The 17,591-nt window shown below is 37.3% G+C and overlaps 1 protein-coding gene across 17 annotated transcripts in view; it reads left to right on the top strand.

The window, feature by feature from the left end:
- Positions 1-17,591, top strand: part of POT1 (protection of telomeres 1) — an 80,867-nt gene that overhangs the window by 30,520 nt on the left and 32,756 nt on the right. For all 17 annotated transcript variants that reach the window (XM_051795654.1, XM_051795653.1, XM_051795656.1 and 14 more), the window contains 5 exons: positions 3,498-3,653; positions 9,520-9,680; positions 12,388-12,476; positions 13,570-13,614; positions 14,058-14,214. In XM_051795654.1, the coding sequence (XP_051651614.1) occupies positions 3,498-3,653; positions 9,520-9,680; positions 12,388-12,476; positions 13,570-13,614; positions 14,058-14,214 (608 nt within the window). The remainder of the gene's footprint in view (positions 1-3,497; positions 3,654-9,519; positions 9,681-12,387; positions 12,477-13,569; positions 13,615-14,057; positions 14,215-17,591) is intronic.

The following is a 17,591-nucleotide window of genomic DNA, read 5'->3' as shown; positions in this document are numbered from 1 at the left end:
TAAGATTCGAAGTCGATTTTGTCATTTTTGTGTAGTAAAGGTAATGACTTTGGGAAATCTTAGGGTAGACTTAGGAAAGTAAAAGTTTGAAGTCAAATAATGATAGATGTATTTTTCTGATACATAATTCCTCTGACATATATATTTTTAGCGTTATAAAATATTAAATACTTAAATCCATATTAAAATGCAGCAGACAAGCTTAAAAATGCTACATTAACATTGATATACTGTTGGTAATTCCCTCCATTTTTCAACAATGGCAAAATCCATATCTTACATCAAATATTGGCCATGATAGAAGAGAAACCTTTCTAAAAACTTTTAGACAGATCTCTGATTATTTTGTTGATTTGTTAAACAAAAAAAATCAAACAAAACAACCAAGTCAATGTCATCTCATGGAGTGATCATTAAATACTATTTTATTGTATTCTTTTGGTTATGCATTTTTTAATAATGATTTACATTTATCATGTTATTCCAAGTACATCAGTTATAGTAGTGGCTGTTTATAGTATGAAATATCATGATTATTTTAAGCATTAAGCCGAGGTATATGAGTGGGGATGGCTTCAAAGACAACTAAAATGAATTTCAGCAATTTTGTGCATCATCTATAGCATAACATTTCAAATACACTTCATAAATTAATTGCTACATGCACAGCAGCTGAGGTGGATATGGCATAAAGATGGTATTGCTGACTTGATTATTTCTTATCATTTTCTGAGAATTTTCTAATTCAAATTGATGGAGACTAAAGAATTCACAATAGAAATTATTCTGTCATTTATGGCTTTCACAAGAGTTTTACTGTTATTCTTTTCTTCCCTTCTGCCTGTCAGTTAAATTATGTACATTAAGTCATACAATGAGCATACTCTGCTGAAGAGAAAAATAGGTATCATTGTGTCTCTTTCATTTCAGTGTTTTGCCAACCATGGTGATCAAAGGTTATCATTAACTTAGCTCCAGGTTGTTCATGACTAGTAAAAGAAAAATTTGTTGTTTCTCATCCAGAATTAATTTAACCAGTGTTGGGTTTTCATCCAGTGTTTGTTTTTGAAACCAGGTCAGTTTGAAACCAGGGTGTTTTCATGTTTCCATAATTTGAGTAAAGCAAAGCTGCCAAGCTCCTGAGGTAGGGAGCTTGATCTGGTTTCATATTTGTGCAAGAAAAAACGAGAAACCAACTACTTCCGCAAAGATTTTTTTTTTTCTTGTAGAGAAAGCTTACATTATTTAAAATTCCTCCAAAAGGTGCTAGTACTGGCCCCATTAGTTCCTCTGGTGAAGGACATTTCAAAACTAAGTCACCATCCTTTTATCTGAAAAGGGAGCATACAGGTTATTTCAATCCATTTGTCAGATCCATCTCTCCAGTGTAGAATTAAACTACCAAAGTGTCCCAAGTAAGGCCAGCTGAAATAATAATGAAAAACTCAACAGATTTAAGGTTCTTTATTTTGTCAAAGTGACTAAATTCGTAATAGATATGCACTAAATCTGTTTCTCAAGCTCAGTTCTGGAAAAGATTTGATAAGCAATAGGTAACCTCTCTTTCAAAGGTGGTTTCAAGTATTTCATGGTGCACGATCAGAAGATTATAGGCTTTTTTTAATCTGTGGCAGCATATACCATTTCATTATCTGGTCCTTCAGAATACACTCTTACTTGGTGTATTAGGGAGAGTTCATAGCATACTGAAGCTGAAAACCATAACACCATTGAAAGCTCAACAAAACTGATATTTATTACCAAAAGGTGGCCAACAAAACGAACAAATCCAAAAGAGAGGAAGGAGGAGAAAAATAAGCCCATCAGTATGACTTCCCCAGTCATGTTGCTTATAAAATTATCTTACCGACCTAGAATGCCTATAATTACCCCATAGCAGAAGCTGCATCCTTGGAGAGTCAGTAAGTTCACAAATTGGCTGGCGTCCCCGCCAAAAGGCAGCGATGTCCTTGAGGTGAAGCTTGCTTCCCTCCAAAAAAGAGCTATCTGCCTTTATACAATTAACTGAGTGACCTCAACCTAGGCAGGTGTGGTCAGCACTGCCCAGCCAGAGGCCCTCAGTCCCACCCCCCGTTATACAGGTAATATCTCTTCGCTCACACGTGGCTTTCCCTACGCCTGCGTATTGCACCTGGGGCGTCTTTCTTAATTGAGTTGGTGGGTTTAATTCATCCTCTTCCTCCTCAATCTCACCTTCAAGCAACCTTGAAAGGCGATTAGCCAATCATAGAACACCAATTAAATATATTTATACAAGATTCTCCCTTTCAAGGACTAAATTCCCATTTATCAGTGTTTGTTTCTCATTACTTGTCAGGGAAAGAACAAAACTTTTACAGGTGGCTGGGCCAAACACAGACCAAAAGTATCAGCGTAATTGAACCCTGATACACTTGGCAATATTAATTTGATGTTATGGGTCATTTTCACTGTCAGCAGTGAAATTCCCTTTTTTCTCTTGATTTTGGATGGGTATTCCAGCCATGAATTACTCTCAGTGTATTTATACATAGCTTTGCTGATTCTTAGATCTTTTCCTGTGGGTCTGTTGATCCAAAGCAGTTAAGCATAAGGGGTAGAAACCCTTTAAAAATTGAGCTTTAGTGTCTTTTTTTTTTTACCCTCTGCAGTACATAACTTATGGGACAAAGTGCATGAAATCCTATGAAATACAGCATTTCAGAATAATGATCCAAATGCTTCTAGATTTTCCATTTACTGTACCAGTATTTCAGACCATTATTCTTGTTGTCTTTGAGAAGAGTATATCTTCAGAAACTCAGGAAAGCATAGTTAACAGAATGATATTTGATTTAAGTAGTAAGATTTTGGTACCAAAGTGCTAAGCCTGTTGGTAAACTTACTTTTTCACAATAACTTTGATAGCTCAGAAATAATTCTATTTATATTTCAGTCCTAGGAGTGTATTAAAGGTTTAGCTTTAGGCACACGATTTTTAGAACATTTGTTAATAAGTGTATGTTAAGTACTGATGTTTTTCTAATATGTTTTAGATAACTGGTAGTGTATCCTGATATAGGAGATCATCAGTAATTAAGTCAATATATACTGTGTACTCAGTCTTCACATACAGTAGCTGAAGTGGTTAAAAAGCCCCTATACCATGATCAAAATATTAAGTACAGACAGTGCTGCATATGATGAATTCTAAGGGTTGTGACTTCTGGATAAAAGTTGAGGTTTTGCTAGAGCTGATTTTTTTTTAAATATTAACAATTCTAGGTCTTAGCACTTGATCATATTCTCGATAGAGGTTATTTTATGCTCTGTAAGGAATAATAATTAAAAAACTCCATAAGGTCTAATTTAAGTATTTTAAGGACTTTTAGACTAAGACTACAATTGGGATTTCTTATTGTTACTGATTTTAATCAAACAAAAAATTTTAAAAGAGTTATTTAAAATCTGAATCTAAAGTATTCTGAGTACATTGAAGTAGTTGATTTGCATTACAGGTATGGGATGGCACAAAATGTCCCTATCCAACGTGGAGAGTACCTGTGGAAGCAAAGGACCTGGAAGGAGAAAGGGTTCTTCTTCATCAGCTGAGAAATCTAATGGTGGACATTCTAGTCTATGATAACCATGTACAACTGGCAAAATCACTTAAGGTAATGCACAGTTTGGTATTTCTGTCTCTCTTTTTGTGGCCTATTTTCTGCTTGGAAGTCACTTCAGAGAATGTATTAATTCAATTCTGCTGTAATTAGTTTCGTGTTCCTCTTTATCTTTCACTGTATTTCCTGTACCTTTTATTTGAATGCAAAACTCCTTCAACATATGTTAAACAGCCTCATTACTCGAAAATTACCATGAAAAAAATTCTTCCAATTAAGCCATTCTGTTCAGACACTGTAATATAATATATATAATCCTGTGAAAATAATGAACTAAGAAAATGTATTCTATGCTTTAGAATTATTTTTAAATGATACAAAGTGGGGTTAAACTCATAGTCCTATTTAAAACTCTTAATTCTAATGTCAATAGAAGATTTTCTGTTCTATAAACTTCTGCAGTTTGCAGTGCAATCTTCATTTAGTGGATCAGTGATGTTGATTATGCTTAGATAGAGAAAACAACATAATTAAACATTTGATCTTCAGCAATACTGCCATCTTGCTTCTGAATACAAGAAATTAGCAAAGAATACATCTTTCATTTCATGCCTTGCCCTCTATACCCAAGATCGTTTTTAAGAAAACATTAACTAGAAAATAAAGATAAGTGATAAACATTTGTTAGGCTGGGGCTATTGGCAGACATGAAATCAATTTGATAAATTAACATCCATTCATAAGTAAATGACAGATAGCAATATAAGTGTAAGGATTTGTGTAAGAATTCATAACAAAACTGACAGAAATATTTCATTACTTACAAGTTCTCTTCCAGAATTTTTCTCTTACTAACTGGTGTAATCTGTTGATAAATAATTGATGTTCCAGTAAAGCATTATGTTTTGAAAATTAAGGGGAAAATATTTTAATATTAATAGAACATAATTTCTGGAGTAGTTGATAATACTTCTTTTATTACTCTCACCCTTTTACGTTCAGGAATTCCTGTTGAATATGTGATAAATGGGATGTTTTCATCAGCTCTCTCATATTTTTACTTCCTATAATTTTGCCCTTTCTTATTTCTAAAGCATTTGTACCTTTGCTGGATACTGCACTGTGTAGTAGAAGCTCTAATTTCATAGGAAATTGCTAAAAAACCTCCTTTGTCCTTCTGAGCAATGCAGGCTGTTTTTCTCCTGGCTATGTCCAAAGTTGCAGTAGTTTCAGTCATGAAAGCTGTAGAAGTTTAAAGTTAGATCATTTTCGAACACCACTTTTTAGTGGATTGTCTTAGTGAAGTTATTGAAGAAAAGGGGCTGATATGCTAACAATTAACTTCAGAGGTATTTATTCATTTCAGGTTGCAGCATGTAGAATTAATTTTATTTCACAGAATAAAATAAATATAATAAAATTTTGGGGGAACTGTCCCTAAAATGGAGGGGTTTTAAATACTAGTGGAAATCATGTCATATCATAAGAAAGTAAAGTGAAATCTGTATATTTTATTTAGTTCAGGGTCTTGTTATGCAAAGATTTTTTTAAAAATTCATCTATATAGAAATATGGAACTGGAGAGTGTTTAGTATATCCATGTACACCTTCCCAAGTGTGATTAGATGTTTTGCCAGTTTATGGTTGCAGAAACAGTAAAAGTATGCTAGTTTTCAACCATGTCTTCTGCATTTGACAGTAGCTTAGAATTGCCGTTTTTTATGTAAATTGTTATGGAATTGTTAGGTTGTTGTGTACTGTTTGCAGTGACAGTTGCAGCTCAGAAATGACATTTTATGTAGGTGCAATCCCTTTTACACAGCCTTGTTAACATGAAGGGCAGGTTGAAAAAAACCCTGAAATATTTTAAAATTGTATCTGTAGGCACATGTTCAGACAAGGAAGCTCTGAGTAAGCACTACACACTAGAGAAAGTGGGTAATGTACTACAGTGAATTTTTGGCAAATGCTGGAGCACAGAGTAAGGAATATTGCTGCAAGAGTTTGTTAAAAACTCCTTGTTTAGGTCGTCTGTCCAGAGAACACTGAAGATTTGAGCATTTTATCCCATTTTCCGAGGCAGTCAAATAATACTTACAATTTTCAATGGAGAGAACTTTAGTAACATTGAAGATATGTTGCTGCTGATACCGTATGTAGACTTTTTGTTCCCTGTATTAACTGGCCTCCCTTTCCTACTGGGTAAGATTGTGGCTTTTCAGCATTTGGTGCTTTGACAGAACACAAAAAGAATTTTCAGAAATCTCATCTCTGAAGTAGATTATTTCCTGGGGCATAAAGACACAAGCAAGAACTACAACTAAGCAAAGAAAATGGTGTTCACTGCTTTTGCTTGAAATTGGCTCTTCCTCTGGCTACCTGGGGTGCATGAGGCTTTCTCATTACTCTAGGAACCCCAGCCTACAACTGACTATCTGGAATACGGTTGCTCCACATAGGTTGCAGTTTGTTATTCTTCAGCCTTTCTTATGCCAGTTTTTCCAGAAGTTCTCAGGATTCACTGACACTGCCATAGGATTTGGGAATAGGTCTATGATGTGGGTTTCTCCATCTTAAGCATTTTGCTTAGATCATTAGCATCGAGGTGAGTGAGCATCAGTGGTCAGTCGATGCATAGTAGGGGTACAGCTGTCCTCAGCTGGATAGAGATTTCCTTATGTTCTGTCATTCATTGAATATGTGGTACTGTGCCTTCCTCTAATGGCTTGATAACCATCAAGTTTGTGTTACCATGCATTTTCTGGATAGTACAATTAAAACAATTAACCTTGAGCATGTATATAAGTCCTAGTCTGTAGTTTCACAGCATTTGCTTTGTGTTACATATCTTCAGATGTAGAATTTGTATATTTTCAGCTGTTTCTCCCACCATATAAAATGTCATCTCTTTTTTGATAGTAGTATGGACCAAGAAGTCTCACTTTTCTAGTGCCAGAGTCACATTTTCAACTTGAAACTTCAGTGAGTTACTACATGGCTGTAATACCTGGCTTCATATTTTTCAGACATAGGTAGCATTCCTTTGATCTGTCAGTGGTATTCTCCACACCTCTATGTCTTTTTACTTATTAAAAGGGGAAAAAACAAAAGATGACACCCTCTAATCCCCACCCCTGAGTCTTTCAAACTCTTAAAAGGATTTAGGTTGGTATTTCTAACTGCAAAGGACTGTGCCCAAATGCTGTGTATACACTTCCTCTAATTTTCAAGAAGTTTTGCACCATTTACTCAGTAAAATTAGACTGTTGATATGATAAAAATGATGACAAAGAAATCCCATTGAATATAATCAGCCATAAAAATAGATATAAAAATGACTACAGATGAATTTGTTACATGATTCCTGTAGATAAAGACACCTTCTTGTCATGAGTGCCTTTCTGGTCCAACATGAACGTTTACCTGCCATGATAAATGGCTATTCTGAATTCATCAGTGTGAATGTCAACACAACCCTATAAATTTTGAAATAATCATGAGAATTTCCTATGCTCGAGTTTTATTAGTTGGCTGGTTATAGGGAACTGCATATGTGACTTCTACATTTTAATTCTCTCTAGCCTTAATACATATTTTTTAAATAGTCATATATGAATTAGACTGCAAATAGGGTATTAGTATATTTTATACTACTGCAAAAAATGTTTTTATTCTGCTTTAATTCATTTTAAATGAACTTGCTCTAAATGAAATAGGTAGTTCATAAACAGAACTGCTGTAAAGTCAAGTAAGGAGCTGGTTTTGTACTATATTTTAGTGATGGCTCTGTTAATCGTGTTGTTTAATGTAGATTATAATTTCTTCTCAGTCAAGTATATAAAGTGCTCAGTCTGCAGGCATTCTGTAAACAACAGAAACACAGTAACATTTTTATCCATAACAACCTGCTCCCTGCTCTTAACTGTAAGCAAGGCTGCCACCCGAAGGAATCCATGGAAATGGCACCCTTTTTGCACAGGCAGCTCTGCCTTGACATTCAGAACCCTATGGACTTTTTCAGTATTTGGCAATGCTAATTGTAATGCTTCTCTTTATTATGATTCTAAGTAATATTAAAATAAATAAAATAACATTTTCAGAAAATAATCTAATAAATGCATATATAGAAAGATTATTTTATAGTGATGACAAATCTTGCAAAGTGAATGCTGCACTAAAATGTGTAGTTCAGTTGACTTTTGCATGAATTTCAGCACACAAGTTTAGAAGGCAGACTCAGCACTTCGTATTTTTCACTTCTGAGCTCTCGTCTCCCATGTTTAGCTTTTTATATTTGTACATAGAGAAAATACTTTTTTCATACATTCTTTTTAAAAGAAAAAAATCTGTCAATTATAATGAACTTCTTCCTGTTTATATGCAGATTACTTTAGGGGTAGGAAGTAGTTTGACACTGTTTTATTAACTTAAAGTTGTTTCATAAGCAGAACTTAGCTAAGAACTTTAAAAAAAAAAAACCACTTTCTCCCAAGGCATTTGTCACAGTCATTCGATTACTTTTATAATATGAGTGCCCCTTGTATTTTTGGATATTCAACATAATTAAGTGAAATCAGTATCTGGAAAGGAAAAAAACCCAAATTTCTGGATAAGCCTCTTAACTGCCATCTAAATGCACAAGCTGTCCTGGTAATGCTTTGAATGAACAAAATGAGCAGCCCTCTAACAGTGCAGATCAATTAAAACTCTGGTAAGAGCTCCATGCCGGAAGCAAAATAGGTGCAGGCTGAAGTGCAGTTTTTATGTCCCTGCTGCCCGAATTGGAAAATATGCTACCTTTTTCATGTGTGATTATTGTTTAAAAGTAGTTATCATTTATATAGGATTATTTAAAAAATACTTAGAATGAATACAAATCCAGGTTGTTGAATGTGTGTAGCTTGCCAGCTATCCAAGTGGATCTTAGGTTACATATTTTAAAAAAATATTTTAGTAACTGTATAGTTAAGTCTCCAGATTATCTGCCTTTAGAACCTTGGATTTGATTTTATTTGTTTGGTTGGATGTGTGGGGGTTTTGCGGGGGGATAATGGGTATGATTTTTTGAAATAAAAACAGAGTTATAAAAGTCTGTTCAATGTTCAGATCTCCATGATTTTATTTTTTAATAGGTATTTGTTTTAAGTTAGCTTAAGTCCCTTTCTGTAACTTAACAAAACTGTTTCAGAAAACACAAAATAATTTTAAGCAAAAGACGAAGCATATTCTCCATGTACCTGAGGAGAAGATCTAACAAAGTTAGGAAGAGTGCCAAAATGTTTCAGTTTCTAATATGTATTGCCTTTTCTTCTGGTGCTAAAAAAATGTTATCTGTAATGTAAGTGTAAGATTGGATAAAGAAATCTGAGTAAACAGATGTGTTTGTATGTACACCTGAAGAGATAAAAAGCTGTGCATGATGATGGACATGAGGTCAATTGCTGAATGTGGCCATACATGAACAAATCACAGGACTTCGGTCCCCAGAGGACTGTGTTCTGAAAATAGAAGGGAAATTAAGCCCTCAGGAAAGAAATGTATAGACTCGTTTGATCTGTCTTCTGAACTGTGTTTGAGAATTAGATTTATTAAGAAGGCTTATGCTGGTTCTGAATCACCCTTTGCTGTCAGTAATGTTGTCTGATAAAGCAAAATAAACAGGTCACCCAGAGAGGTTTTGCAGTCTCCACATTTAAAAATATTCAAAACCCAACTGGAGACAACCCTAAGAAGCCTGCTCTAGTTGACTCTGCTCTGGGTGCAGGGGTTGAATGAGGCAATCTCTTCAGGTCAGGAGATTGTTTAACAATCTTTAGCTGTTATGTGATTCAGTTCAAACAGGGAAGAAGCTTTATGAGGCCTAGAAGCCTAGAATTTTCCGCGTAAACAGCTAGCTTTGTGCTGTTTTGGTTTTTTTCAGATTGGAAGTTTTCTGAGAATTTACAGCATTCATGCAAAACAAGCAAGTGCTGATAATGAAGATGTCTCGCATATAGAATTTCATCTTCATGGTGGCACCTGTTACGGTCGAGGAATAGGAGTCTTGCCAGAAAATAACCCCGATGTTAAGGAACTAAAAACGTAAGTTTTATGTGTAGGTGTTTTGGGTTTTTTTTTTCCTAGGCGATTCTTGAAAACTCTAGGCTAATGTAACAACTGTATAGTTTAGAGTTGCAAACGTATCTAAGAACCAGAAACTCTGGAGCAGAATATGTCTTTAGCACCACTAAGATTAAGAGTATTTGGAGGGATAGGTAAATAAAGGCTATTTTTTCAAATTTTGAATATAGTAGGTATCGAGATTTCTATTTTATAGTGCTGTAATAATAAATTCTGGCCATATTAGCATACTTACTCTGTATTATGGTGGCATATAATCTTCTGAAGACAAAAACCTTGTTTCAGCAAATAAATTAAGCACATTTTAAGCATGTACATATGTGTTAATTGAAAGTGGTAAGATTTAAAGATGTTCAAAATGAAGCAGATAATTTACATGCCTTACTGAACTGTGATATATTCATAAGGAATCAAAGAATCATTTAGATTAGAAAGGACCTTTAAGATCATTGAGTCCAAATGTAAACCTTGTCCAAGTCCGTCACTAAACCATGTCTCTAAATGCCACATCTACACATCTTTTAAACACCTCCAGAGATGATGACTCCTCCACTTCATGGGCAGCCTGTTCCAGTGCTTGACAACCCTTTCCACGAAGAAATTTTTCTAAATACCGAAACCTCCCCTGGCACAGCTTGAAGCCATTTCCTCTCATCCTATCACTAGTTTCCTGAGAGAAGAGGCCGACCCTCACCTTGTCATAACCTCCTTTCGTGTAGTTGTAGAGAGCAATAAGGTTTCCCTTCAGCCTTCTTTTCTCCAGGCTGAACAACCCCAGCTGCCTCAACTGTTCCTTATATGACTTACTCTCTAGACCCTCACAAGCTTCGTTGCCCTTCTCTGGACTCACTCCAGCACCTCAATGTCTTTCTTGAAGTGAGGAGACCAGAAACAAACTCAGCATTTGAGGTGTGGCCTCACCAGTGCCAAGTACATGGGACAATCACTGCCCTGGTCCTGCTGGCCACACTATTTCTGATGCAAGCCAGGATGCCGTTGGCCGCCTTGGCTGCCTGGGCACACTGCTGGCTCATGTTCAGCCCACTGTCGGCCAGCACCCCCAGGTCCTTTTCTGGTGGGCCACTTTCCAACCACTCTGCCCCAAGCCTGTAGCTCTGCATGAGGTTGTTGTGACCCAAGTGAAGGACTCAGCACTTCACCTTCTTGAACCTCATACAATTGGCCTTAGCCCATCAATCCAGCTTCTCCAGATCCATCTGCAGAGCCTTCCTGCCCTCCTGCAGATTAACACTCTGGCCCAACTTGGTGTCATCTGCAAACTGGCTGAACCCTCAATCCCCTCGTCCAGAACATTGATAAAGACATTAAACAACTAGCCCCAGTGCTAAGCCCTGAGGAACACCATGAGTCACCAGCCACCAGCTGGATTTAACTGCATTCACCACCCCTCTCTGTACCCAACCATCCAGCCAGTTTTTTACCCAGTGAATAAGCACCTGTCCAAGCCATGAATAGCCAGTTTCCCTGGGAGAATGCTGTGGAAGTGAGTGTCAAAGGCTTTATTAAGGTCCAGGTAATCTACATCCACAGTCCTTCACTCATCCACTGACTGGGTTACTTTGCCATGAAAGGAGATCAAATTGGTCAAGCAGGACCTGCCTTTGATAAACCCATGCTGGCTGGGCCTGATGCCCTGGTTATGACTGATGCCCTGCTCATGCCACATGATGGCACTCCGTATGACCTGCTCCATGACCTTCCCTAGTACCAAGGTTAAACTGACAGGCCGGTAGTTCCCTGGATCACCCGTCTGACCCTTCTTGTAGATGAACATCACATTTGCTAGCTTCCAGTCATCAGGGATCTCCTTGCTTAGCAGGACTGCTGATAAATGATGGAAAGTGGCTTGGTGAGCACTTACACCAGCTTCCTCAGTACCCATGGGTGGATCCCATCCAGTCCCATAGACTTGTGTATGCCTAACTGGTGTAGCAGATCACTGATCATTTCCTCTTTGATTATGAGTGCTTCATTCTGCTCCCCATCTGTATCTTCCAGCTCAGGGGACTGAGTACTCAGAGAAAAACTGGTCTTACTATTAAAGACTGTGGCAAAGAAGGCGTGAGGTACCTCAGCCTTTTCCTCATTCTTGGTTGCTATGTTTCCCCCCACATCCAACAAAGGATGGAGATTTTCCGTAGCCTTCCTTTTGTTGATGATGTATTTGTAGAAACTGATTTTGTTGTCTTTCATGGCAGTAGCCAGATTAAGTTCTAGTTCTAATTTTCTGCCTGCATAACATCCTTTAGTACTCCTGAGTGGTCTGCCCCTTCTTCCAAAGGTTATAAACTCTTTTTTTCCTTAGGAAAGGCTAAGTCACCAAAGTCCATATTCCTTTATCAGAAATTCTGTTTCCAGTAGTACATGTTTCTTTTTGGCACTCTATTGTGCTTAATGTTCCAGAAGTGATTTGGAAAGGAGTATCTTATCTGCATCATTAATATAATTCCCTGCAAATTCTGGCTCAACTGAGTTTTATATCTCTGCTGGAACCCTTATGAGTGAACATTATACCTGTGTATTGATAATAAATAGGTATCATATAACTGTCTGTGTAATCCCATTATATATGTGTGTGTGTGTGTTGTGTATGTAGATATATGAAAGATTTCTCTAGATTATAAAATATTTAATCATTTATTTTTAGATTCTTAGAATCTGTGGATCTGGCAGACAGTCAGAATATGGAAAGCATGTCTTCAGTGGAATTAGACGACACTTTTAGCGATTTTACGGGTAAGAGCAATTGGTCTTTCTTCTAACAGATATATATGGTCAAGAAAAGGTCACAGTTACTGCTTCTCTAAGTATGTAATGTTAATTTCACATGCAAAACCTTAGAGAATTATTTTGGATTATTAGACTGGAAATTTTCATTACCCTGTCTTTCTGTCTCCCAGCCTTTCATATTACACGGAAAGATACTTTCATAGGAGGTAGTGAATAAATTCTTAAACACCGATGGTGTTCTTAATCATATTATATTAGATCACAAAGCAGAGTTATGTAACTACCTTCCTCTAGGATTCTTCAGGGACAAGCACTGAAAACACTACTGAACAGCAGTGTGTTGAGGAGCCCTGAAGTCATTGGATGGAAAGCTGTGTCAGTGGCAGAGCTGTAAGGTGCAGTGCCATGGAAAAGTAGCATCTTACAGACAGTTTTACAGATCCCATATTATTCTTTGAATGGCATTTTTAGCCCAGGATAAGAATAACTAAAAGAGAATTAAACTCTAAAGGTGGTTGGACATAGCCTCTATCTTTGCTTCTAGCTTTTAAAATCCTGTGTTACTTAGCAATTATTAATGTATTGTGCCTGGATATTTCTAAAAGAATGTAAAAGTCAAGAATAAATAAATACTTCATGTCCAGTACATTACTGCAGATTTAGAAAGAATTTTGCTCTTATTTACTGCACTCTGTGTGTATAGTAGAGGTTGTTCAGAGGAGGAACCAGGCAGTCCATTAGAATAATGTTTATGTTCTTGTCCCAAAAGATTGCAAGGGATGAAGACAGTTTATGTTAGCAGATCATTCACAGTATGCTTTTGAAAAGTGTTCATTTGATGAGCATTACTATTTAATGTATATGTTAACTTCCACTCAGTATATTAACTCTTGATATGTAATGTTTGCCTCCTGCTTACTCTGCTTTTTTCTTTTGCTATGTTATTTTCATACATTATTGGGATTTCCATTTTCCTCTGTTCAGCTTTTGGGTTTGTGTGTGTATCTATCTGCCTATCTACCTACCTGTTTTTGTGTGTCCACATAATAAAAAAGAAAAGAAGGAAGGAAAATAATTAGGTAATTCTTCTTGATTTTAGATCATGAATCGCACTTAGAGAGATGTCAGCAGTTACCTTTTACAGGTAGGTAACATTTTGACCTAAGGTGAATTTGAATTTTGCTAAAGAACAAAACAGTTTTGAGATATTGTCTCAAAGGCTGAAATAATCTTTTACTTATTGTAGGAAGAGCTATTCTAACAGTGTAAGTGTATCTATGTTACATTGGTTTTATTTGGCCTTTTAAGGAATAGAGCGTATTTGTATATTCTGCTTTCATTTGTTTTTTCTACATGTTGAATTTCTGGACCCTGAAGTACACCATGCTCCTGCAGCCTGTTTTAATTTATCTTACAGACTGTAGTAACATGTTGTATTGATAAAACTGAGGCTGCAACTGGGAGGGAAAGAAAAGTTGGAAATTAAGGAAAACTACAAGCCTGCAATTGCCATTTCCTGTATTCTAAATATTATGGTGTTTAATAGGTATGCATGGTGCTTTTTTGTGTGTGTGTATTGTTTTGCAGTATTAACAGATCATCAGGATTTGGATAACACAGAACTGAGAACCATTATGAACAGCACAGCTCCTCAACAGTATCGCATTAGAGCAAAGCTGAGAACCTATAAACCCCAGAAGCTCCATCAGTCTGTTAAACTTCATTGTTCCAAATGCAACTCCTTGTAAGTGTTTCACACAGTATAAGTAATTAGGAAATGTTCTGTATGTTTTGGGCTGCACGTTTTTATCTTTTTTGTGTAAAATGAGCTGAATGTAATTGAAACTCACTGATAATAGGGAGGAAAATTTTAAATCATCAGATGAGTTCCATTTATGAATCCTTTCAGTGCTCTCAAGACAATGACTTTTCTTTATTTTCAAATGCAACAGTGCAGTTTTTCCATACCAAAGTTGTATTTAAGTACCTGTTTCTTACTTGCAGTTTTAGAATAGGATATGCAAAGAGGTATGATAGTCTCCAAGTGAATGAGTAAAATATCTTTGACTAAAGTGCATCTCCCAGACAAGGCATCTTTCCTGGATCCAGAAATATCGGAGAAATCATAGAATGGCTTGGATTACAAGGGACCTTAAAGATTATCTTGGTCCAAACCCCTGCCATGGGCAGGTATACCTTTCACTAGACTGGGTTGCTCAGAGTCTCATCCAGCCTGTCCTTGAACACTTCCAGGCATGGGACATCCACACTATTCACCTTGTTATTTTTGTCCTTTTTTCTGACCTGTGTGACTTCACTGACCATTGTATCATTGTTATTTCCCCTTTAATGCTGTTTGTCATTGTATCAAATAATGCTCACCTATTTTTGATTAAACTGCTGAGTAGTATGCATTGAAGTGCTATCCATGATCATCTGTATCATTTTTTTACCTGACTTAACATCAGTCCCAAACAAACAGCTTTATTGTTACTGATATAAACTATTGCTTTCTTTAATGATGGCACATTAGCATTCTCCTAGCCTTTTGTAAATTTTTGCACAATCAAGATTTATCAGATGCAAACATCACTGAGACAAGAAAATGGCCCTGCTGTCCTTCTCTTAGAGCTTTTGGATGCAAAGTATGCCTGCAGCTTTAACAATATTTGTCCTTATCAGATATTCATAATGTAACAGAAGTACTTCAGCATCTTCAGAACATACAAGGACATGGACTTTATTGCTAATTATAAAAAGGAGATAATTGTCTATAATAACTATGTCTACCACTTTTGTCACTTGTTTATATATTTGTCAAATCTTTATAGTAATAAGCAGGTACAACTGATAGAATTTTGTTTGTTCTTTATGAACCTTATCACAAAACTTTCCATAAATATTATAGTCTTTTTTTATATTCTTGACTTGTTAGATCTTTCTTTCTGTTCGAGTCATTTCCTGTTACACATATTGTTGCCTTCTCTTTGCTACAGAATTAGGACGGACTTTTAACTACATAGATTTCTGATGGTTTAGTAAGCATATTTACTGTTACCACCATCCTGCTACTGTGATAAAACTACTTGCAGTGCTTTTGTAGATATTTAGCTTCTCTTCTCAACTGTGTGCATCAGGTGGAAGCATTCAGTGAAATATAGTGGGACTGTACTTCAGCCTGGATTGAGTAGATTAAGAGACCCAGGAAGGACACATGATCCTTCTCTCTTACATATTCTTCTGTGGCAGAAGTTGTTTCATGTTTTAGCGTATGCTGAAGGGCCTGACTGAACAAAGTTCAGTGCAAGCTTGATCCTCTAAACTTTATCCAGTAAGATGCATATATGCTTAGGGTATAAAATCCTTGTGAGAGATGTGTTTTTAATGTTTTTAGACCTTGGCTGGAAGCCTCTTTGTAAATAGCAAAATACCAATATAGGTGGATGTAGTTTTATTCACGTATCTACTTTATAGAATTTTCAACCTTTGTGTGTAGCTTAGTTCGAAAACAACTCATTTCATTCCTGCCTCTGAGGGACATCTTCAGACAGGCTGTGGAAGCTGGAAGAGTTGTCTGGACAGATGACCTACTGTCATAGGTTGAAAAAGGCTTTCCCCCTGGAGTTGGAAAGTAGTTAACCCCAGGGGTGGTGTTCTTGGTGTTGAGCCAATCAGCGGCCTTGGGAAATTAGCATATTACAGGCCGAAAAAAGAAGACTGGGTACGTAGCTGAAAGGAGAGGCAGCCACGGCTTGAGACACCACGCATTAGAGCTGAGGGGCCAGTGAACCCCGCTGGGGGCCAAGGCCCCCAGCCCCCGGCCGGGACCACGGGAGACCCAGTATAGTGTTAAAACTGGACCGGGTGCCGTGGCCAAAGGCTGGAGGGAGTTTCTCCACTGTGAGTGGGCAGCAGAAGACACTGAAGCGATGGCAGAGGCAGCACTGAATAGAGAGCTGTGGTTGAAAGCCAAGAAGATAGCCGGCGAGCAGCAATATGGCACAGAGCCAGGCTGAGAGACGCAGAGATGTCCTGCAGAGAGAAAGCTGGCAACAGAGCAGAGAAAGCTCAGCAGAGACTGTTTTGGGGTAAGACTGAATTACATCCCCAAAACCCTGAGACCTCCTTGGAAGGAGAGGTGGGCTTCCAAATTTGAAGGGAGTCCTGAAATGCAACAGCAGCTAGAGAGAGAGAGAGGAGCCGAGAGCTTGGAGGCATCCTGCGAGCTAGACCAGGACGGTCATACCAAAGAATGCGGGGGAAGTGCCCCCTCCCCACCACGGAACAGAAGAGCTCTGCTAGAACACTTGGGGAAAGAACTGAACTGAAAGCCCCTAAAACATTCTGACCTGGGGGAACTTGACCCCCCGGGGAAAGGGACTTTGACGGAACACTTTGCCTTCCTTGATATGACTGTGGTGAGTTTTGTCCCTGCTTTGCAGTCCACGGGTGAGACCTTCAGTTAGAGCCGAAGGGCTGAGAGAGAGACCCCTGTGTTGCAATGAAGAGAAAGAGAGATTTTTTTCCAACTACGACAAATTGGAGCTGCTGCTTTGAAGAGGAAAGATTGTGCTGCCATGAAAGTAAAAAAGACTTCTTCTTTCCTTCTGGACTTCTATGGAGAGAAGGAGGGATGATCTATATATATTGTTTTACCATAAGAGATAGTTAGGATTGTTGTATATATATATATATATATATAATAGTATTTATTGTGTTAGTAATAAATTTTGATGTAATTCCCCCCTGTTGGTAGTTATGCATGTCTGAAAACTTCTCTCACACTGAAGCAAATAGTGGAGAGTTTGAAAATTAGATTTTTGGAGAGTCAAACTATGACACCTGCTATGTTAGGTCCATTGCCTTTACGTTTAAATTAGTAATCCAGGAACACAGGCAGAAAGAAAAGTTCGTGTGAAGAGCACTATGGTCAGGTTTGGGAAGATCTCTTGTTTGCCAGTTCTGCAGTCATTGCAGAAGAATATCAAAGTTTGGTTTCATAGGAAAGAATTGTTCTATTCAGTGGTGGACGCAGATGCTCTTGGGTTTGAAAGTGAAATCATCAGGATAATCTGCAGAAGCAGTAGCTTATGGCATTTTTTCTTTAGCTCCACTCTAAAG

The sequence above is a fragment of the Manacus candei genome, unplaced genomic scaffold, assembly GCF_025592945.1.
Source record: "Manacus candei isolate 608988 ecotype Guabito, Panama unplaced genomic scaffold, ASM2559294v1 h1tg000043l, whole genome shotgun sequence".
Taxonomy (NCBI): domain Eukaryota; kingdom Metazoa; phylum Chordata; class Aves; order Passeriformes; family Pipridae; genus Manacus; species Manacus candei.
The sequence above is the reverse complement of the archived record's forward strand: the minus strand, read 5'-3'. Positions and strand labels throughout refer to the sequence as shown.